At 46.6% G+C, this 24107-nt stretch overlaps 1 protein-coding gene and 1 pseudogene across 5 annotated transcripts in view; both read right to left on the bottom strand.

Moving 5' to 3' along the window:
* The window catches only part of LOC101563666 (cell cycle control protein 50A), a 46761-nt gene extending 23068 nt beyond the window's left edge, over nucleotides 1-23693 (bottom strand). For 3 of the 5 annotated variants that reach the window (XM_023718683.1, XM_023718682.1, XM_004634407.2), the window contains exon 1: nucleotides 23348-23691. In XM_023718683.1, the coding sequence (XP_023574451.1) occupies nucleotides 23348-23584 (237 nt within the window). In that variant the 5' untranslated portion in view covers nucleotides 23585-23691. Of the gene's footprint in view, nucleotides 1-23347 lie in introns of all 5 variants that reach the window. The other 2 variants (XM_023718685.1, XM_023718684.1) reach the window with 2 other exon arrangements.
* LOC105742585 lies at nucleotides 6507-19756 on the bottom strand (annotated as a pseudogene).
* Nucleotides 23694-24107: the final 414 nt, after the last annotated feature.

The following is a 24107-nucleotide window of genomic DNA, read 5'->3' as shown; positions in this document are numbered from 1 at the left end:
CCCAGGTCTCAGGGGACACAAACAGCCGTCTGACACCCAGCCGGGAAAAGGAGTTGCAGCTCTGCCGTACCATCCGGAGGTCCCACTGAGACCTTCGAAGGAGACAGGAGTTTCCTTTCGTGTCATGGCACCCCAAGATATTTTAAGTGGGTTGTGATCCATTTAGGTAATGAAAATTATCATCTGCTTGTCTGTCAGTTGCTTGTCCCTCATCTTTCTGTTAAAACCGTAAGATTTAAGTTGAGCATGTGCGGCGGTCACAGTGTTCCTGTTTCTCGGACGGGACGCGGGACTTCACAGCCAGGCCTGTGCTCCTGCTGCGTACACGCTGAGCCTCCCTGTGCTTCCACTCCCTGGGGCTTCCCTGTGTTCCCTGACTTGTTTGGCAGCTGTCGTCTTATTTCAGGCAGCAGCACTGGGAAGAGGCAGCGTCCAGCCTACTCTGGGGCTGTGGAGCTTTACGGAAACATGAATGTAGAAAACACTGCGGGTGCCGCCTTGAAGTCTGGAGGACAGGAGCCACGGGCAGGCTGGCCTGCGCCCTCGCCACACTCACAGGGCAGCACCCCGGGCCTGTTTCGCCTCTGCCTCCTTTGCAGCCTGATCCTCCACTGTGACGGGTGCTCTCACCTTCTCGGGCTGCAGCGACAGCACCCAGCAGACATCTGTTTACCATTGCCCGTGCGCAAGACGTCCTCTTTTGCTCTGATCTCTTCTCTCATCCTTTCCTGCCACTTGGCACTTTTTTTTGGAGGCAAGAATGCCAAACCCGGAAAAGGTTTTTCTAGTCAGTCTTCTCTCCTTTCCAACAACTCAGTCTCAGATTGAACCCTCAGAAAGTGAGCATTTGTCTACAAAAGTGTTGTAGACAGAAGTTACATTGCACGAGGAACACAGACCCTGGATCTGGGGCACACGAGGAGTCAGCACTTCGCTCACCCGCAGGCCAGGAGATGAGGACAAGGGCACAGTGGGTGCGGGCACAGCTGCCCAGACACCGCTGTCAACAGCCCTTTCTCAGCAGAACTCTGCTGCTTGAGCCAGCAGACAAGGTCCGGCCGAGGACACCTGGGACAGCGGCCTGACTCCCACGCTGGACAGGGCTCCTGCTGGGCTCCCACGGTAAATGAGCCCTGGGGTCCTGTAAACCAGTGGGCCCTTTGGCTGCCACCGACTCCCCCTCGGGTAAACCGGCTACTTTTGAGGGGATGGGAGTGGGGGTGCTGTGCCTTCTTAATATCTGGACTAAAACAAAAATCCTTTTTTTTTGGCGGGACTTGGGATCAAACTCAGGACCTTGTGCTCTTGAGCTTGCCAGGCAGGCACTTAAATCGCTGAGCTACCTTTTTTAAATCTGAAGGGGGAAAAAAAAAAAAAAACAAAAAAAACATACTCTCACCCAAAAACTCACCAGGGCAAATGCAGTTCAGCAGCTTCCGGCCCAGTGCAAAGAACCACCCTCTGGGTGACAGCAGAGGGAGCTATTTGCACAAGCACAACAGGCAGGATCCCAAAGGCATTCGGTAAAGGGAGGATTCCTGCCTTCTAATCTCTCATTCAAACCGAAGGGCATCAGCTCACCCGCAGGACAGGAGATGTGGCTCAGCTCCCGTCCCAACCCAGGCAGGCTGAGTGGCCAAGCAGGCGGTCCTGGACAACAGCCACAGGACTCAGTAAGGCCATGACTTGAACAGAGGAGCCAGCGGTTGCTTTTCTCTTCCTCACACTCCAAGAATGCCCCCACTCCCGCCCAGGTCCAGGTCTTCTCACCTGTGTATGCAGGTGAGGAGAGAAACTGCATATGAATTCAGCTGACATAGTTTGTGGCTGATGGGCAATGTACATCTTAACCTGTGAGCTTCACACGTGTTGCGGAGGCTGCGACACGAAACTTCAGAGAAGACTGTGAGCAAAACCTAGCCTAGTCTTGTGACTAAGGGAGGTTGCGCAGGTGACTAGATGTCCCAGTGGTGTCTGGGTCCCGGGCCCTGAGGGTGGGATCTGCCTAGCCATTACACGTCTCTATCCACCCCTGATAAACCCCTTCAGCAGACCAGGCTTTCACAACTTCTCAACTCAGAATCTTAAAATTAGAAAATAAGTCCTAAAGAACACAGTGGGAGCATTTCAATCTGCCCTTCAATTTTTTTCTCCCTCTCTTTCAAAAGGTTAAAAAGCAGCCATTCAGGTTCTTCGATTATTGGTTTAATTTTCTGCTTGGCAACGCAGCTAGAGTCCGTCGTAGCTTTGCTCTCTGGAGGCGTATTAGGCTAAGGATTAGAGACCTGCCCTTGAGACAGTTCAGATTTAGTCTCCTGCCACACAGAGCCACGCGCCCTTCTCCACTGCTCTGGCCCTGAGAAGCAAAGCATTTACAACTGTGTTCTGTCCAGGGTCACATTCTCCTCTGCAGGGCTGGACTTCAGGTCCCAGTTTCCACACGAGCTTTTCCTCTTCCTGGGGCCCTCTCAGAGGCGGCTGACTTTCACTTATCTCTGGGCCATATTCTAATAAAAATAGTCTTGACTAAATTCCCAAACTCTCAAAGAATAAACGTAAAAGTTTCAGCCCAGACTTATCTGCCTTTCAGTCCCCAGGCCAAACTGCGGCTCCTTTCACTGCCATCTCCCCTGAGGAACCAGGCTGACTGGACCTACAGCACAGGGCACACTGATAAGTTCACTGGCAGAACTGAAAACACTCCTAGGGACGCTTACGAGTTCAATACAGTTTTAACCAGCAGATATGAAAGACTAGCCACGCCCCCAGGCCCAGAAACCGGCTCTTGTCCTCCAGAGTATATTGCCCAGCTAGCCGCCCTGCTTGGGGATACCAACTGAGGTTATAGTTAACTGTCATCCAAGGGTCCCAGGACCCCGAGGCAGGGAGCCCAGGCTCACAGTAAGAGTGGTACCCTGGCTCTGGGCATTTCCTCAACCTCTAGTTCTGCCACTGGCGCTGGACAGGGTGAGAGCTATGAGACGCTTCTGGAAGGGCACAGGGCAAGAAGAACAGACAGGGTTGCCTTCTCTCCCCTCGCTCCTTTCAGGTGGGGAGAAACTGTCCTGACAGACACCTCACAAGGCGTGCTGGAGCCCCAGCACGCCTTCTCCCACTGTTCAGAGAACATACTCAGCTCCAAAGGGTGCCACCTAGCCTCTGTCTAGGCCCAGCGCTGAGCCAAGCAGTCCCCTGGAACAGCTGAGTCACCAAGTAAAAGGAAAGACGCCTTTAAAGTAACATATTTCCACCCAGGATTGTAGGTAAGCAAGGGAATAGCAAAATACCCTGAGCAGTCTGTCCCTTTGGCGGGAGCAGTTGCATGTGGGTAGTCTATTGATAGTTACAAAGCTAAGCTGTAAAAACTTGGTAACTGTTCTCTGCTAACATTCCACAGGACTTCAACTTCTACCACAGCCGAGCTTGGTAAAGCAATAACAGTTCATCAGCCATACTACGTATTTCAAGGGGCTCAGTATCTAAAGATTGTAAAATTAAACCTCTGCCTCCCACTGTAACACTGATGTAACCGATCTTCCCTTCCGGGTATTCAACCACTGAGGTCTGGAGGCCAAACCTAGAAAGACAACTGGGTTAAGAGCACAGCCCACACTTCAACCTTGGCCCTCCAGGGACAACAAGGATGCAGGACATGAGAGGGCCTTTTCTGCAAAACCCTACAGCTTTGGTGAGTTACCCAACTTCCTGAACAAAGAGACTGTTGGACCCCAGAGAACAGGAGCCAAGCAATGAGCAATGTGACAAAAAGAAAGGTCACCAGAGAAGGAAAGACCCCCCTTTGCTTCACAGGAAGCCTCTTGGTCAGGCAGGACCACAACCCATCCTGGAAGCTGACACTGACAGATATGAGCTCAGCAACTCTATATATGGTTCCAAATGCAATGCCTGAAAAGCCTCACTGGATCTTGACAGATAGAGGTTAATTCTGATTCACACAGGTCTCAGTTCAACGTGGTCTTAAACATCCAGCAGAAAAGTATGACCAAAAGATATCTAAGAATAATAATACCACAGGGCCAGGACAATAGTTCAGTGGTTTACATGCTGCCTAGCAAGCCCAAGGACCTGGGTTCAGGCTGGGAAGATAGCTCAGTGGCATGCACACCTGCCCAGCAAATGCAAGGTTGTGAGTTCAATACCCAGTAAAGAAAGAAAGAAAGAAAGAAAGAAAGAAAGAAAGAAAACAGAACAGAACGAACCAAGGACCTGAGTTCGATATCCAGTAATATCCAGTAATGCATGCCGTGCCAGCCACTGAAGCTGGGCATGGTGGCACACACCTGTAATCCCAGCACTGGGGAGGCTGAGACAAGAGGATCACTATGAGTCCGAGCTTCAGACTGAGATCCTGTACCAAATACATAAATAAAATATTTTTTAAAATTTAAAATAAAGAACTGGCCTGGCGAGATAACTCTGGTCTAAAGCGCCTGCTTAGGCAAACTTGGGCAGGCACAGGGGACTGCCCAGCACCCTAGCACCACATGCCGCACAGCCCTACCCCTAGGGTGGGCTGAGCAGCCAAAGAAAGAAAAAAAGAGAGAACAATGCCACAGTAATAAAGGCGAGATATAGATAGGATTCCAATGCCCAACCCCTGCTGTCCTTTTCCAGCTGTACCTGTAGATGACTACTATTATGGTTCAATGAGCTACATTACATTGAAAGCTATAAAATCTCAAACACAAAAGAACTAACCTGAAATGTGCATATCATGAGGTCATAGAGAAATTAAGTCCGAACTGAACAGCAAAAGCAGCCAAAAAACAAAAACACATGGAGATTAAGTAATCCATTACTGGATAATCAATGGATCACAAAAGAAATTAGGGAAGAAACAAAAAAGTTTCAAATGGAAGCATAGCATACTAGAACTTGTGGGACACAATGACAGCCTTTCTACGAAGGGAGTTTACAGCTATAAATGTACAAAGAAAAAAGAGCAGAGAAATCACAAATAAGTAAAGGTCCTAGAAAAACAAGGACAATCCAAATTTGAAACTAACAGAAGGGAAAGAAGTTATAAAGATCAGAGCACAAAGTAATGAAACTGGAGACCAAAAAAAACCCCACCAAATAATCATCAAAAACTAATGAATCAAAAAACTGGATCTTTGTAGGATAAAAGGGGACCTGCAGGTGAGGGGAAGTGAGACAAGGGGAGGGAAAGTACAGGAGATCAAGATGTGCGCCAATTCCCAACAATGAATGCACTTACTATGTCCTGCAAACATACGTGTCATATATATTAAAAACTATAAAAAGAATAAACCATTCTTAAATTATTCAAAATGTTATAAAATATAACAGTAAACATTTAAAAAATTCACCCAAAATGAACCTTCACAAGTTCAGTTCTAAACTTACAGCTACATAAAGGTTTAATTTTTATTTCCTCAAAAATACTCCATCATTCAGCCGAGCACGGGGGTACACACCTGTCACCCCAGCAGAGGTCAAGACCACCCTGGGCTTATAAGTGAGTTCAAAGCCAGCCTTAACTGCATTGTGAGAGGATCTCAGACAAAGCAAAACTAAACTCCCACGGGTCACATGAAACCACCCGTACTCCAGTAAATTAGAGAATTTAAGTGGGAACCCCAAGTCCGAGCAGTGAGTCACAGTCCCACACTTGGCCATGGTCAGTGAGTTGGGTCACGAATACTTTATCTTTAAGGGACAGCAACAGCGAAAGCAGTTACTCTATCCCAAGTGCCTGTTCCAGTCCAGAACTACTCATAGCTTTTATAAAAGAAACTGGAAAAATGAGATTCAGAGATTACACGTGACTGCCTATGACCACAGCGTTGGCAAATGTCTACATGAATTCTCCAGGGCTCCTGTGCCAAATCACCACTTACTAGGTGTTTTAGAACAAGACAAATTTATTCCCTCATAGCTCTGGAGGCTACAGGACATACTTCCAGGTGTCAGCAGGGTCAGAACTCCTGAGGCTTCCTCCCTGGCTTCTTTCTAGGCTCTTCGCTTTGCAGTAGCACCACCACATCTCTGTTCCTGCTGTCACCCAGTGCCACCTCTCTGTGCCCTCGCTGTCCTCTATGTGCACGTCTGCTTCTTCCCACAAGCATGCCGCTCACAGGGACTGGGCACACCCTCAGGACCTCAGCTTCATGTTAGCCCTGCAAGGACCCTATTTGCAGACAACAGCAGGGACCCAGTTTGGATTCAACACAGTATTGGGGGAAACAAAATGCAACGCATGGAGTAATTTAACCTACTCACAATCAAATCTATCTAGTCCAAACTGCTTTTCTTACAGTTAGAGTAAACCTGCTGCTTCCCAGAACCTCAATTCACATGCATCCTAAGCTAATTTAAACACGGAAGTCAATTTAAAAGATACTCAAAAATAAAACTGGCACCAATTATTAATATGCTAATATTTTAAACAGTACAGTTAACTCATTTTTAAAATCTAAACTACAGATTTAGAACAACTTTAATAGATGGCCATCACACTAGGTCTACTCAGAGTTGAAATAAAATTCTCTAACACAGTAGTCTCCTTCCTCCACATCACCTGTGGGGGAGACATTGCAGACCCCCAGGAGATGCCCAGAGCCACGCGCAGTGCCAAATGCCTGTACTGCACACTATGGTAAAGTTTAATTCATAAACTAGGCAAAGTAAGAGATTAACATTAATAGAACAAAAAACCTAACAAGACACTGTAACAAAAAAGTAAAGTGAATATGATCTCTCTAAAATATCTTCACGCATTATAGAACTTGGTGCCCTCAGTGTATTTTTTTGTCTTCTCCTAGTAAGTTTGGAACTTAACCTTTTCACCTGTAACAATTTCCGGCTTCCACTAGCATATGTGAACTGCCAGAGCGTGGCTTCCCTGCTGCAGTGCCACCGGGAAGCAGAGCAAGAGCGACACGCACATGAGCACTGGGCTCCAGTCAGCCTGATACCTGCGGCGGCTGCGCAGCTAACGCACAGAGCGTGCGCTGAAGCAAGCGAGGACTCGATCTCACCGCACTGCTCACACAACGCGCAATTTAAAACCTACAAGCTCTCTGCCTCTGGAATTTTCAATGTAATGCTTTCAAACCATAGTTGAACACAGGTAATGATCTTCAGGAAGAAAAATGACAGATAACTGCGAATTTCCATACAAACATTTTTACATACAGCATTTTACTCATTTTTATAAACAATAAATACTGCCATCATCAAGTTTGGGTTTCCAAAAATTTGCTGAGGTGTCAAGCCATAAAAGCTGCTTAAGACACAATCGGTTGTATGTTTCAACCGATACACAAGGTGGACCAAAGAAACAGGTAATCAACGAGAGAAAAGCTTGCGCACTTGAGCTCCTAGCCCCCTGGACTCCCAGGAGTGAGTGATGAAAGCGCCTTCCTTCTGCATGCTGCTAAGAGGACAGGGGCTGGGGTTCCCCAGCAGCTTGTCTGGGAGATGGAACACGGCCTGCCAAGCAAAGACTGCAGCTTCCAGCCCCACCTCCCAAGCTCTGGGGAGAAGAAGGAAAGTGAAGGTTGGGCTAACACAGGAGTCCTGCGCAGGCCCGCCCAGGAGGGAAGGCAGGAGGCGTCACAGCCGAGCACCGGGCACCGCGCCGCCGGTGCACGCAGCTCAGCCAGAAGCGGCTCGCCCCTTATCCATCGCTCCGTCCGCCCGCCGGGGTGTGAGCAACACAGGGGTGCCAAGAGCCGCACCCACAGCAGCCCGCCCGCCCGCTGCGCTTTCCTGCCTGACCGCATCCTCCGCTCTCCCGCGCCCCCTCCCGGTCTGCGCTCCTCCCGTGAGTGAGCACACACTCCTGCCATCGCTCCTGCAGAGCACGCTTCCCTCAGAGGGCAGTGTGTCCCATTCCTCAGCTCTCGGACCACGACTCAAAGCCCACTCTACTGAGTCCTCCCGTTAGCCTACTTCTAACACTTCCTTTCTGTGCTTTTCTCCACATTACTTTTTACTACCTCACAAACTTGAGAAGCAGCAATAAGGAATTGGTGGGAGACGGGTAAGGCCATTATCCAAAAGCTCTGCCTTTTCCTTTAAAGCGGACTGTGGGGGGCCTGCCCCTTAGTTGAGTTCTGCTTCAACCAAGCAGTCAGGCTCAGGTTGCTCTGGTTCGATCCCCACCACTCAAGCCAGCCAAACCTGCTCTGAAGGCATTCGGAGAAAAAAAAAAAAAAAAAAAAGAAAGAAAGAAAAAAAAAATCCTCCCTTAAAACGGATTATGAGAGAAGAGAACAGAGGAGCATCTGGAGGAAACCAACCAGAGGCCAGGACTCGGCGCGAGTGTCCTGGCTGCAGGGCTGCACGCACGCACGCACGACCGCAGGACGAAAGCTCAAACTCAACGTGTCCGCCCACACACCCCAACACGGTAAGAGCTACCTGCCCACCAACAATGGAGAAAGCAGGGAGGTTCCTTTCTCAATACAGCCCGCCAGCATTAGTTACTTGATTTCTTGATGCTGGTGGAAAATCTCATTGTTGTTTTAATTTGCATTCCTCCAAAGGCCAGAGACGTTGAACATTTTCCTGTGTGTTGACTGGCCCTTTTATCTCTTCTAAAAAAGTATTTATTTCATTTGCCCCCCGCCCAATTTTGATTAGGTGTTTTATTGGGGGGTAACTTGAGTACTTCGTATATTCTAGATTTTAGTCCTTCAAAGAATGGCTAGAAAGTTTTTTCACATTCTGAAGTCTCTCTCTTCACATCGATTGTTTACTTTGCTAAGCACAGGCTTTTTAATTTGATATTGTCCCATTTGTACATTCTTGCTATTATTTCTAGTACAACAGCTCTATTCAAAAAAACCCTTGCTTACACCAAGTTTTACATGTTTTTTTCTTTCAATAGGTTCTGTTTTAATGCTTATGTTTTTCCCCATTTTGATTTCAGTTTAGTACATGGTGAGAGGCCTGGGTGTAGCTTCAGTCTCCAGCACACAGACAGCCGCTCTGCCCAGTACCCCCTGCTGGAGAGGCTGTGCCCACAGACAGCCGCTCTGCCCAGGACCCCCTGCTGGAGAGACTGTGCCCACAGACAGCCCTCTGCCCAGTACCCCCTGCTGGAGAGGCTGTGCCCACAGACAGCCGCTCTGCCCAGTACCCCCCACTGGAGAGGCTGTGCCCACAGACAGCCGCTCTGCCCAGGACCACCCGCTGGAGAGGCTGTGCCCACAGACAGCCCTCTGCCCAGGACCACCCGCTGGAGAGGCTGTGCCCACAGACAGCCACTCTGCCCAGGACCCCCCGCTGGAGAGGCTGTGCCCACAGACAGCCGTTCTTCCCAGTACCATCTGCTAGATAAGCTATCTTTCTACCAACATGATTTTGGCTCCTTTGCTGAAGATCAAATAGCTGAATGTGTCTGAGGTTTCTGCATCTCTTATTCTGTTCCACTGATGCACATGTCTGTTTCTGTGTCAATACCACAGCATTTTTATCACTTTAGCTTCACGGTGTAACCTGAAGTCAGGTATTGTGATGCCTCCTGATTTGCTCTTGTACCTCTAGGACTGCCTCTGCTCCTCCAGGTCTTTTGTGCTTCCTTATGAATTTTAGAATTCTTTTCTCAACTTCTGTGAGCAACACTATTGACATTTTGATTAGCAATGCCTTAAATTGGAAACCAAGAGATTTCTCAAATAAATAAAAATAGAAGTTCTACTTGGCCCAGCTATTTCTTCTCTAGGTATCTTTTCAAAAGATCTAAAGAAAGTATGTTACAGTGACACGTGCACACCAGCGTTCACAGCAGCACAATTCAGCTACATCTGGGAACAGCCTGTGTGTCCGTGAACACACAACTGCACAGCACAGACGTGGCCCCTAGGTATATGGGCTGCTTAGCCATAAAGGATAAAGTTGGGGGTTCTGTAGGAAAAACGACACCTGACAAACACTAAATGACATAAGTCAGACACAGGCTAAACACCACATGGGTTCTTTCATTTGAATTATGCAAAGTACAAATAGTGAATGACAAGACTTAGGAAAGGAAACAGGACAGATCTTTTGCAAATGGGAAGGGGTTCATGAGACCCACGGTGGTGGGGGGAGGGGAGTTTAATGTGTCACACGCACCAAAGACTCGCGGTGGATGTAAACAACACATGCCATAAACATAAACTAAAAAGTAAGGATCATAATAGTGTAAAGGGGAAAGAGGATCACAAAAGGAGTGGCGAGTAGGGTGTGGAAGAGAGATAAAAAGAATCAAGGTGGCTATGTACATGTATCTACTCCCTAAGGGAAATGTTAACTTCATTCAGCACAAACCTGTGCCAATAAAATAAAATTTATTTTAAAAAGATACAGGGAAGGAATGTTACCAAAGGTATTTTAGGAAGAAAGGAAATCTGAAATTCTGATAAAAGATAACAATTTATATAAAATTCTTAGAAGTCACTGTTAATAGTTCTATGATTAAGTAGGATATTTTTGTTCTTAAGAAAAGAAACTGGATGGGCCAGGGAGAGAGCTCAGATAGCTCAGTGTTAGTATAAGCACCTGCCTGGCAAGCACAATGTCTCAAGTACGATCCCCAGTACCACAAAAAAAAGAGAGAGAGAAAGAGAAATTAGAACATAATTATATACTGAAGGATGAAAAGAACAAGAGGAAGATAATGATATTCAATATTATTTCTATAACATATTTTTAAAACCTTATATGAATACAGTCATATACCTAATTTGCTCCACCTAAAAAATAACACATAACTTTTACCATAAAATAATAATTTAACTCAAAATTCAATACAAAAAAGGAAACATTATTAACCCCCTCCAAAGCATCTAGATCTAGCTCTCCAGCTAACCAAAGTATCATTTCATCACGGACAAATCTTCCTATCACAGGTCCCATCTCCTTGAGAAGCGTAAGGTAAGCCTCACCACAACATCCATGCTACATCTATTCCACAGCATACAAATTTCTTTCAAGCAGTAAACCTCATTATCAGAATAAAAACTACAATTTTGAACTCTAGATGTAACACAAGGGGTGGGGGAGGGGTAGGCCAGCTGAGACCACCAAGCTTGTGTAAAGGCAACACGGTGTGGAACTGACTACGCCTCGGAGTAGGCAGACTGAGGTGCAAAGACCTGTTCAGAACAGAGACGTGTGCCCCTTTATAGGGACAAAAAGATCTTCTGTTCAGAACAGAGACATGCACCCCTATAGGGACATGGCAGGGGACATTAGTGGGAAGGCTTTAATAACCATTGGTGATCAAAGGTCTAGGGCTGACTGGCACCTCAGTGGGCCAGGTCCTTGAAGAGGAGGTGTAAACATTCCAGGGTCCCCAGATGGCCCCAGCACCTGCAGGGCTCCCTGGCCTCCCTCATCTCCTTCAAGACCCCCTGCGATTACAGATGACAGCTCTGCAAGGAGCTGAGCTCAGTAGAGTCTGCGGGCTAGCAGACTGGGGGCTAGGAGAGGTGGGTCGGTCTGCTCTCTGCTCGGAGCCTCACACCAGTGTGGCCTTGTTGCTAAGTGGGGGTGGGGATGGCAGCTTCCAAGAATCTTTTTCACAGGTCCCTTGCTCTTCATCCACTGCTCTACCTGGTGCTCAGCAATGGCAAGCAGAACTCTAGGCCTCTGTCCTAAGCCTTCTTAAGAGAGCAAATCCCTCAGACCATAAGGGCAGCAAAGCAGATACAGTGAGGACTCAGTAAAGCATCGCCTCCCTATTGCCTCCCTATAATATTCTTAAGACATTACACATGAGAACCCAAAACTTGGTTACTCATTGCTGAACTCAATCCTACCCAACATACACTGCGCCAATCGCACCACTGTCCTGTTTAACACATTTGCTATTGAGTACCAAAGACTACCCACACCTGGCACCAGCTAGCTTGCCCTTACCTCTTTTCTTTACACACCTCTGATTTCCTGTCACTAGATCACTGCTCATATGAACCTTCTTTACTGGAATGTATGCAAACTTCTCCTTTAGACATATTGCTTACCCTTCAAGTTCCAGCTATAAGCCTAATTCCTGGCTGTTCCTGGTCATTAGAGACACAGTGATCTTGTCCTTCCTTGAGCTACTGTACTAAGTTTATCCTGTGCATGCCAGTCAACACAGCAAAGCTTGGATTTCCTGTCATACGTCTGTCTCATCTTTCCAAAGATTCCAGGCTCTTTAAGAGAGGTCTCTGGTGAAAAAAGTAAAGAAGGCTCTGTCCTCAAACTTCTGTAATCACCCACTGTGTCTGAAGAAGCTCTCTGTATATTTCAAATGCCCAACACTGATTAAAATCCTTGATAAATTCAACTCAAGCTTATGACCTTTTACCATCAACCACTCACTATATCCTTTATCAGCTAAAGTTCAAGGGTAGCTTGACCTACTGTCTAGATTGTAATAAAAAACGTTGGGAATAACCCTTCAGGTTTCAAGAAACCAACATGTATGCTAAAGCATTAGTTCTAATCTTAGAAAGAAGCTACTAAGTGGAATGAAGGACAGAGTTAAAAATAAAAAAACTAATGGTTTTTCAATGTCAAAAGTACACAAGGCATAATTCACAATGTAATAACAGTATGGAAACTTGATTGTTCACCTAAATCCAAATGATAAAGAAGCAGAAACAACAAAGAATAGACGATACTATGGCGAGTTCTATTATAAAGAAGCAGGACGTGGACAAAATGGCAGAATGGTGAGCACCAACAACACACAACCTCTGAGAGTCAGAGTCCAGCCAAGGGAAAGAAATGACCTAGGGAAGACAAAAAGAGACAGGTAGATCTCTGGATCTGACAGGAAAATTAAAGGCTACAGAGACATTAGAAGACACGAAATACACACAGAGAAGGAAAGGGGCAGACTGCTGGTTTCCAGCTTCGGCTCCAGCTCTCAGGGAAGGAGAGGTAACCTACAGACACAAAGTGAATGCAGAGGGTCCCAGGGCCCTGGGGCAAACGTGGCACAGAACAGCAGCTGCTGTGATCGGCAGGGACAGCACGTGATGCTGTCGGCATGAAGTCCTTCACCAGGCACCAGCTGGAGAATAACTCCAGCCCAAACACACAACACATCCACACAGAAAGCACTCGGCCAGAGGCCCCTCTGGGGCAAGACTGCCCGTCTGGGCCTGGGACTCAGTATCCACAGGGACTTCACTTTAGGGCTCCCAGAGGTACCTTCCCCTAGTAGTGTCCAAGGAGACAGCTGAGGCCGGGGACTGAGTTGGAAAGAGACCTCTGAGAGGTTTCAGCTCAAAGAATCAGGCTCAGCAAGAGTCGCTCTAGATTTGAAACCTGCACTACTGGATTTCTCACCATACTGCTATTGCCTGCATCCAAGCGCAGACATGAGGTCCGACTGCCTTCTGATCTACAGCCTGAGCAGGGACTCAGCGTGACTGGGAGCTGCCCCGAAACCGTAGATCCTGGAAGAAAACCGTCATTCAACCTCACAGAGAGCTTTTTCTTTATTTAGTGAGTAAGAGTGTGTGTGTGTTTCTTTTTTCCTCTTTCTCCTGAACTTGTTGGGGCTTGGGGAATTGTCTTTAGTCCTTATCCCTTTCTTGTTCTTTTCTCTTTATTTTTCCCTTTCTCCCTTTAATTGTTGCCTCATATTTTTCTCCATCTAATTTGTTTCCCCCTTTTTCTTTTATCTTTCATTTCTTATCAGCTTTCCTCATATCATCACCTAATTCCACAAACATCATGCTCCCCAACAGAAGATCCCTTGCCCCATACCTCTCTTCTTTTCCCACTATGTACTTTAAGTTTTCACATTTTTTTCTGGCATTCTCTCATTCCCCTCTCTACATCTTTAACAGTATAACCATAAAGCTTTAATAATCCTTAGATTGTTAACTCTACAAAATTACTGTTGAAGGCTGGGGAGATAGCTCAGCAGACTGTCTGCCTGGCAAGCGCAGGGACTGGGGTTTGGTCCCTGGCACCGCATGCTGCACCGGCCCCTCCCATGGCACTCTAAGCCAGCACCAATTTGGGGCAGCATGGCAGCGCACGCCTATAATCCCAGCACGGAGAAGACTAAAAACAGGAGGACTGCCACGAGTCTGAGCTGCATAGTGAGACCCTGTACCAAATACATAAAAATAAAATATAAAATAAAATTACTGCTGAATTCTTTTCTACCATTAGCAAAGATATAACCATCGCATTTATTATATATGAACTGTAAGTTAACACCTGGATTGTCTTAATGTTTACACTATAATTGTGGATTTCTTCTCTAGGTTTAAGGGCAGTATATTACTCATGACTATGATATTCTCAATACCCAATTTGTCTTGAATGATTTGCTTGATATTACTAGGGTTGCATAATTGTACACCAACACCCAGATTATCTTGGTGACATTAACGATACTAGGTTACACTCATAAAAAAACTCAGTGCTGGGTAAATTACACCACATCTTTCCCTCCCAAATTAACTGAGGTGGCGAGATCTTCGGGCAGTGGCAAAAGATTACAGTTCGCCTCACTCAAAGTATGTTTGTGTATAGTGTCTAACTAAAGAGCAGTCTACACTAGCAGCGAAGTCTTTATACTGCCCTGTGCAGAAACTTCAACGTCAAACACAACACAAGAAAAAATAGAACAGACGCAGCCTGGTGTGGTGGTGCTCACTTGTAATCCCAACACTCAAGAGGCTGAGGCAGGAGGACTGCTTTGAGTTCAAGGCTGGTCGGAGCTACACAGTGAGTTCAAGGCCTGTCTGAACTACACGGTGAGACCTCATCTCAAGAAACCAAAAAGAAAAAAAAAAAAGCATAGACAAGCAGATTAGTGAAGAGTTATCATATTTTTCAGCTTAGTTTTGCTATCACTATTACCGTTGCCCTGTCAAATCTGCATTTCTAAAAATGCATGCTATCGTTAATAAATACTCTAAATTTAAAGTCATGGGAAAGGAAAAAATTGAAAGGCATGCAGTTTCTACACTTTATAGGAGGTCTGGAAAGTTTCCACTCTGAATACAAATTTATCTAAAAGTAAATCAATATACGACCTACACAGGACATTCAACAAAATGCTGAGCAATACAATAAATCACCTAAAGAATTAATCAGATTAAGTTTAAAATGGTTCTGTAAGTATCCCCATGCACTGCCTGCTTCACGCAAAAGGCCTTCTGTAGAGGTTTTAATGAAGACCACAGGGAGCCAAAAGGAACTTTTCCAAAGCAACTGTCTTTAAGCTGCTTGGCTTTTACCAGTGAAAATGCAGGAAGAGGTTATCTAAGCCAAGATGAATGTCAAGTTCAGCCAAAGTGTTTCATAGCTGACAAACCTACTCGCTCGGCCGGACACAAGCAGTCACCAGGGATCGTTCCCACATCTGAAGTGACCACGGAGGGCTAAAGCATGTAGCTTAAGTGTAGCCATTCTTTCAGCAAATGCTAAATTGGCCAGTATGTGTATCTGACACTCTAAAGTAAAGGCAGGCATTTCTTTTCTGCAAATAAGTTCTGAAAATAAATACTTTAGGCTTTGCAGACCAAGGGCCAAGACTGAAGGTTTTATGTAAGCACTTGCATAAGAGGAAACAATTTACATTAATTTTTAGTGAAATTAGAAATATAATAGTTGTGTATAATTTGGGTAGCAAGGGTCTATCATAAGAAGAGTGGAGTTTTGCGGGGAGGATATTTAGAATAATAGACGGCATTCACTATAATCAAAGTGACTACAAGCGCTGGTATGTAAAACCCCTGAAAGCACCCGGGCCAGGCACAATACTTGAGCAGGCCACATGTACTCTGCCATCTCACTCTAAGCACTTAAGTTACAGGAGAAACAAACAAAAACATGAACACCACAAGCCTTTTCATGTCCACAGGTTCACTTCTTAGTAACTACAATCGTTTTCTTTGTTTTCTGTTACAGGAATCAAACCCAGGCCCTTATGCATGCTGAGTGAGTGCTGTACTGCTAAGCTTCCTCCTGAGCCCACTACAGTCACTGAGAATATAAAAATCTCGGAACTTTTTAATTTTCAAAATGTCTAATCTTAGCTGGACTCCCAGCACTCTGGTAGGCAGAGGCAGGAGGATCACAAGTTTGAGCCCAGCCTGGCAATTTAGTGATTTAGCAAGACCCTGTCTCAAAATTTTAAGAAAGCACAAGAGATGTAGCTCAACGGGAAGTCCCTTAGGTCGATTCCAATGCACAAAATTAAATAAAATTAATAATTTTTTTTCCAAAATCCATTTCGTTTATTGGTGCATTCTAGATGCAAACGATGGTCATGGTAATCCCAGGGAATTTGTACCTGCACACGAGATAACTTCTTTCTTCCCCATTCCCCTGCCCTCTCTTCAATCCCTCTTCCCATCCTCATTTACAAAAGCCTTGCTGCCATTTTTCCATCTTTTCTTTTCTTTCTTCTTTTCGCCCTCCCGCCTCCCTAGTTCCCCTTCCCATTTGAACATTTCCTATTTTACAGTGTCTGTTACATATTTTGGCCCTTATTTACATTTCTGGTTTCTGACATCAGAGAAACACTGTGGTATTTCCACCTGTGTCAGATGTATTTCACCTAAGAGTAAGGCCTCGCGCTGCGAGCATTTACTTGAAATGCCTCAAGTTTATCCTTTATACCTGAGTATAAATAATTCATTTTTTTAACATTTCATTTTATATTTTAGGGAAGGGTCTACAGGGTGTTCAGGGTCTCACTACTAGATCCGACTCACAGTGATCCTCCCGTTTTCAGCCTCCCAAGCTGGGATTACAGGCGTGCGCCACCACGCCCAGTCTCACTGTCTCCGTGCACCCCAGGGGCAGGGCTGGCATGGCAGACCCAGGGATCAAACTCCTGGCCCCTGCGCCTGCTTGCAGGTGCTTTAATCCACTGAGCTATTTGGCCGGCCCTTAAAGAATTTATACTAACACTCCACCAAATTTAAAAAAAAAAAAAAAATCCCACATCTTACCCATTTATTATTTTTTTATTTTTTATTTTTGGCGGAACTGGGAATTGAACTCAGGCACTAACACTTGCCAGGGAAGTGCTTATTCCACTAAGCCATCTCCCTGGCCTCTCCATTTATTTTTAAAAAGTCTTTAAATCCTATATTAGAGTAATAGCTTTGGTATCAGAAAATTTTATTTATTTATTTATTTATTTATTTATTTATTTTAAACAGTATTGGAATGTAGTACAGGTTGGCCTTGAACTCACAGTGGTCTTCCTGCCTTAGTCTTCTGAGTACTGAGATTGTAGGTGTATATCACTATGCCCACTAGAAATTTTATTTTTATTTATTGCTGGTCTTTGGAAACAGTGTCTTGTTATGTACTTCAGCCTAGCCTTGAACTCATGGAGATCCTCCTGCCTCAGCCTTCAAGTGCTGGGATTACAGGCATGCACCACCCCTACTCTCAGCTTGGTGTTAGAGATTTGATTCTTTTTCCCCCACGTCTGCCTTAAGGATTGAACCAAAGATCTCATGCATTCTAGACAGGGGCTGTAGCCCATTCATTTCTTTATTGTGTGGGTACAGAGATTGAACCCAGGGCCTTTACAATAACCTACATTCTGAACTCTTTATTACTTTGAGATGAAGTCTCAGTAAGTCACTAAAATGCCCAAGCCGGGCTCAATCTCGTGATCTTCCTGCCTCAGCCTTCTAGGTGCTGGGCCACCACACCCAACTGCAGTTTTTACTTTGAGATGGAATCTCACACTAAGCATCCAGGCTGGCCTTACTGAACTTGTGATCCTCTAGCCTCAGTCTCCGGAGTAGCTGGGACTACAGGGGTGTGTCAGCCACCGCCTGGCTGAGATTCAATACTAAAGGCTCTCATAAAATATTGTCATTGCAGCCTACTATGTTGTATAAATAATCAGATGAATTTGCCCTTTTTTTGGGGGGGGGGCAGAACTGGGGATTGAACGCAGGCCCTAGTGCTTGCCCAGGAAGTGCTTATTCCACTGAGCCATCTCCTTGGCCCCTACCTAATTTCTTTCTTTCTTTCTTTCTTTCTTTCTTTCTTTCTTTTTTTTTTTTTTTTTGGTGGAACCAGGGATTGAACTCAGGTCCTTGCGCTTGCCAGGGAAGCACTTATTCTACTGAGCCATCTCCCGTCCCCCCTACCTAATTTCTTAATGGTCTGTATCCCCTCAGGACTCCCTGGCACACTGGCAATCTTTTTAATTTGTGACCTCTGTCCTCGGGGGTGGAGGAACCCCACCAAGACACTTTTCCTCAAAGGCCTCTCATATCCCCTGGGACAGACACAACTGTCTCTAGGGGACAGCTAATCTGACCAGCACGGAATCAGTTTATTACGTTAATTGAAAGGGATGACAGAGGAAAATTAAGATATGAAAACTGAATTAATGAGAAAAAGCTGGAAGGGTGACAGGATGTCATGATGACCTCCCTGGAATATACTGGAAGTAGTTGTCATCTATCTAGTACTTGGTGGGCCAGGGAGAGAAGGCAATGAACAGTCATTAACTGCTTATATTGAGGCCCAGCACCTGGGAGATAGCTCAGCGGCATAAGTGCCTGCCTGGCAAGCACAAGGTCCTGAGTTCAGTTCCTGGTGTCAAAAAAAATTATTGAGTCCCAGTAGAATTTGTGGCAGGAACAACTGATGTTACCTTTATGAGTATCACACACATACCATTTAGCTCACAGCCACACTAGATAGCAGGTTAGAATTATCTTAGTCACAGAGAGAGAAAAATCAAGTCTCAGAAAATTGAAACTAAGCAACCTACTCAGGATCACAGAAAGGGAATCTGAGCCCAGGCCCAGGTGAGTGGGTCCTGCTCCCTCTTCTGTCATTGGTTGGCTAGAATGTGTGTCGCTGAACGTGTTCTTTGTTTTTTATGGTCCCAGATATTGAACCCAGAGCCTTCACATTAGGCTATGTTCTCAACCCTTTTTATATTTTTTATTTTTAAGAAAAGGTATTGCCAAGTTGCGAAATTGCCCAGGCTGGGCTCAAACTTATGATCCTCCTGCACCAGCCTCGCAGAAGTGCTGGGATTAATGGTGTGCAGCTGTAGCCCTGGTGTGACTACAAGCAACTTCTAGGACAAAAATAAGAAGCACGAGTTTGTTACCTGGCCTCAATTTGGAAACGGCGCAGAGTAAATCGTAGTTGATGACAGGCATGGCATCCTCACTCTGCTTCCAGCCCACTGGGGGAGACGCGGGCGGGGAGATGAGGAACTGCTTGGCGGGCTGCGGCGGCAGGAGGTAGGATTTGTCTCTTGCCTCACCGGACATCTGCATCTGCGTGAAGTACAGCTTCAGGTTCCGGCCGTTGAAGTCCGTTTCGTGCAGCTCTATTCGCGCCCTGGCTGCAGCGTCAGGCTTGCTGAAGTTTATCCTGACTCTTCTAAAGCTTTTAAATAACTGAAATGTAACTTGGTCATCATAGAGGGAGCAAAGCGCTTCAAATCTCTCCTTCTGTTCCTGGACTTCAAACACTGCTTCATGGACGCTGCAGGCAAAGAGGGAGGTAGGCAGATCGCTCAAATCCATCATCTCTTCCAGATCGTCTTCATTTTCACCAAAAACCATCTCTTCTTCTTCTTGGTCACTGCTACAGAGATCTGACTGGCTGTCATTCCAAGATTTCATATTGTCCCTTAGCATGGTCCCCTAAAAGACAGTCTTGGCCATTTTGAAAATTCTAGGATGTCTACCAGGCACCTGTGTCGGCGGTGCCGGGCCGGGCCGGGGCGAGCGAGCGCGGCCTGGGGCGCACAGACACGGGCCGGCCGGCTAAAATTAATAATTTTTTAAACACCTTTTTCAAGCACTTATTCTTCTGAGCTATCTTCCCAGGCCCAAAATGCCTCATTTTTAACAATTGTTTCTAAAGCCATCTTATCCCTCCTTGACTCTTACTAATGACTATAAAGATCACTAAATGCAGATGAGAAATTTAATCTTCTTAAAATAAACTAAGAAAACAAAATGAACCGGATTAAACAAGTGAGGGCAGCAAAGGAAACAACACAAGGAGGAAAACTAGGAGCTTCTGTCTCCAGGATCTCAAGATATACGCCTTCTGACATTCATAAATATTAACTTTCTTGGGCCGGCCAAATAGCTCAGCGGACTAAAGCACCTGCAAGCAGGCGCACAGGCTGGGTGTTCGATCCCTGGCCTGCCCTGCCTGCCCGCCCTGGGGTGCACTGAGCCAGCAATTGAGATTGGGCGTGGTGGCACTCAGGAGGCTATAAACAGGCGGATCACTATGAGTCCGATCTAGTAGTGAAACACACCCTGTAGACCCTTCCCTAAAATACAAAAAAAAAAAAAAAAAAAAAGAAATCAATGTAGGCAAGAGATTCTCATTATCCACTTACTGTACTTTTGAATAGCACTGAACATTTAAATCTAAACTGGTGGTTGGAGCCAGCGAGATGCTCAACAGTCTAAAGCACCTGCTTAAGCGAGCACATGGACCACAATCCCCCAGCACCACAAGCCACAACAGCAGCCCCCAGGGCAGGCTGAGCCATGGGGGGTGGGGGTGGGGGGCAGAACTAGTGGTTGACAAAAGAGTAAAGGACCTACGGATGTAGTCTAAGGAGCACAGGCCAAAGAGTGTGGGTTCAACCCCAGTACCAGGGGAAAAAGGTAGAGAACAGGCAGACCATAAGCGTGAGTGTTTTGGGAAAGTTCCCTGAGTTTCTCTGATAACTCCAGACCCAATGCGGCACACTTTAGATACTTAATACACTTCACGTGCATGCACGCACATGTGTCTGGTACATGTACACACACACACACACACACACACACACACACACAACAGATCTGATCTGCACAACTGTATGCCAGTGTTGGCATAAAGTTTCCAATTGCCCCTAATTTTCATTTCCTCTCGTTTAAATGGCAATACAACATGATCACGCAGCATTTTTTATGACGCACACTTGGGTGGAAAGCCACAGAATTTCCACAGTCCAATCAGCATCTTAGAGACGAGGCTATCTGAATCTACTGATTCATCGAAGCAGAGAAATGGACTCGAAACCACGCCTGTCATCACACACCAGAGAGGAGAGCCAGAACTTTCATTGCTAAGGCCCTGATTCAACTTCAGCACTCTCCTGACAGCTGAACTGTGGCATATCCTCAGGCAACGCGTCACTGGGCTTCTGCCAAGGTCCGCTTAGGAAACGTCCACTCCCCACCTCGCTGGTATGAGAACCTCATTTTACTTTAGAACCCTAAAATTTGAAGGAAAGTGAAATATTTATTTTCATATTATACTTGGTAAGTATTTTCAGAATCTGCACATAATTCAGTAAATATTCATATAAATTCCCAATTAGTGCCATTTTTTTAATCTCAATTGTCTAAAGTTTAAATGAAGTGTTTCAAATTTCTTTTTGCAGTACCGGGGACCTTGCACTTGCCAGGCAAGTGTTTATTCTACTGAGCTATCTCCCCAGCCCCAAACAATTGGTTTTTTGGGGGGTATTTTGGCAGAACTGAGGCTTGAATTTAGACCCTTGCGCTTGCCAGGCAAGTGCTTATGCTACTGAGCCATCTCCCCAGCCTCAAATTTCTAAAGTTAAACTATTTTCTTTTTATTATCATTGCAGTAAGGACCTTAAAACTAGGAGTCAAGAGCCCTGGGTTTCCATCTCAGTCCTACAATACTATATTCTTAACTAGCTTATTGCCAAACCTCAACCTACTCCTCATGTCTTATCTACATTGCTTCCGGCTTGGATCTTAGAAGAAACTGAGCTTCTGAGAAATGACATCAATTTTTGAAAAAAGTAGCTGAACCGGAACTTGACCTAGCTCCCTGAGACATCAGCTAGAGTCCGTGCTTGGTCTCACAGGATACATGATCCCTGTGTGGATGGAGAATGAGTACTAGCTGAGCATCCAGAAGGCTTCTATTTCAGACTTCAGGGGTTTTCAGATTTTGGAATATTTTCATAGACTTCAACAGCTGAACAGTCCTATTCTGAATCTTAAAAGCCAAAATACTCCAAAATCTACCATGATTTACCCAAAAAATTTTCAATTTTGGACTATATTTGCAGACTAGTACAGAGATAAAAACAAAGTATAAAACTTCTTACTTAAAAAACACAACACTTTCCCTCATTCATATATTAAAAATGCTTAGTGAAAGATTTAAAACCTATCATTATATTGATACTACTCTTACTGTTACTAACGCTGAAGTAAAGCACTATACAAATAAAAATGCTGGGGCCAGGGAGATGGCTCAGTGGAATAAGTGCTTCTCTGGGAAGCGCAAGGGCCTGAGTTCAATCCCCAGTTCTGCCAAAAAAAAATAAAATAAAAATAAAAATGCTGATTTTGCTTTTAAAGATAGCACTGCAAATTAAATTGGAAAAAGGTATACCTGCTTGCCTAGTTAAAAAATACAATTATTCTGAAAGTCCCATTACATCTATGTAAATATTAAAAACTGTACACAAAAACGCATATGATAGAACAGAAATCAAGATTACTTGAGATCAGTTCTGTGCCTTTCAGTAGGTAAAAACTCAGGAATAATGAGGATAAAAGATGTTTAATACTCAACACCATACAGGATTTACATTGTACTATCGCTCCATTTTCCCCACTGCAGCTGGAGAAAAATAGCACGATTTCTGCTGACATAAACTGAAATGTTTCTCCATGTAAATTCTTCTGTCCTGACAGAAGAATGTTTAGTAAACATAAAATTAGTACAATGTGCAGACACTGCAAAACTTACTCCCTACGTGTGGTCCCCAGGAGAGGAAACGCAGACAGCGGATGCGGTACACAATCACCAGTAAATTCTGGTTTTGCTTAGGCTAGTAACTGACAGCCTGCGCAAAACCAGACCTGAAGCTTCCGGCTAGCTTCAACCCACGTCGTGCTCTAAAAACATGCGATTAGCGCAATCCGAAAAGCACCGCACACACTGCAGCCGCCCGCCCCACTGCGCGCCCGGTACTCCAGGCTGCACGCCTCGGCTCGGTGTGATCGGCAGCTCCGGAGGCGGTCCTTCCCCGGGGCCCCCGCGCCCGTCTGCGCCCGGGTGTCCGCGCAGGTAGCGCCGCAAGCTCCGGCGACTCCTTCGCGGTCACGTCGCCCTAGAACTGTTGCTCACGCCTTTCTCCCTCCACCGCGACGAGCAGCCCCCGGGCAGGAATCGCACACGCCCCCCCAGCCTGCGCGCACGCCCCACCGCACCCGCCTCCGCGGCGCTCGCCCCCGCAACCCCCAACCCTCGAGCGGGAGCAGCGCGGGGCGCAGACCCCGGCCGCCCGCGGGAGGAGGAGGACGCAGCCCGCCGCCGCCGCCGCCGCCGCCGGGGACCGCTCGCCGCTCACCTCGACCTCGCGGATGTTGTTGGAGGTGACGAAGATGCCGATGCCGATGGGGATGAAGATGAGGCCGACGACGAAGAACGTCGGCAGCACGGTGCCCGCCGTGAGGATGGGCTGCCAGGCGGGCAGCCGCTGCTGCTTGAAGGCCGTGTTGTCCGGCCTCCGCGTCTTCGCGGCGCCCCCCGGCGCGCACGGGGGCCCGCCGTCCACCTCGTCCTTGGCGTTGCAGTTCATCGCCATCGGACCCGGGCGCGGCTCTACCGGCTCGGACGTCCTGGCCAAGGAACCCGCCCCCCAACCCTGAGGAGACTCGGGCAGGGGCCGCCGCCACCGGCGAGGCGGAAGGGGCGGGACATGGGCGACCGGAAGCGGCGGTCGGCTGGCGGCTCCCGAGGGGCGGGAGACCGGAAGGAGCGAGAGGACTGCGGAACTAGTGGGGAGGACGCGGAGGAACCCAGGCGGGGGAGCGGAAAGGACGGCGCACCGCAAGGCCGCGCGTGCGCGAAGCGGAAGTCGAGGCGCTGTGCGGGCCCCCGGAGCGTCGCCGCTTCCGGCTTGTCGGGAATTCGGCTAGTGAGCGAGAGCCACCCGCTGGCCTGCGCTGCCCTTGTCGGCGACTTTGGTGGCTTAGGCCCTGAACAGGTTTTTCTGTCCTCCTACTCCATCTCTGCAGTGAATCAGAGCTTTTCAAAGGCCGCGCAAGTTAGCTTGAGCCCCGGGCAGATAGCGCAGAGGTGAGTTTGAGTTGGCCCGGGTGACGCCT

This window comes from Octodon degus, unplaced genomic scaffold (assembly GCF_000260255.1).
Source record: "Octodon degus isolate 3935 unplaced genomic scaffold, OctDeg1.0 scaffold00061, whole genome shotgun sequence".
NCBI lineage: Eukaryota > Metazoa > Chordata > Mammalia > Rodentia > Octodontidae > Octodon > Octodon degus.
This window is presented reverse-complemented; position numbering and strand designations above follow the sequence as displayed.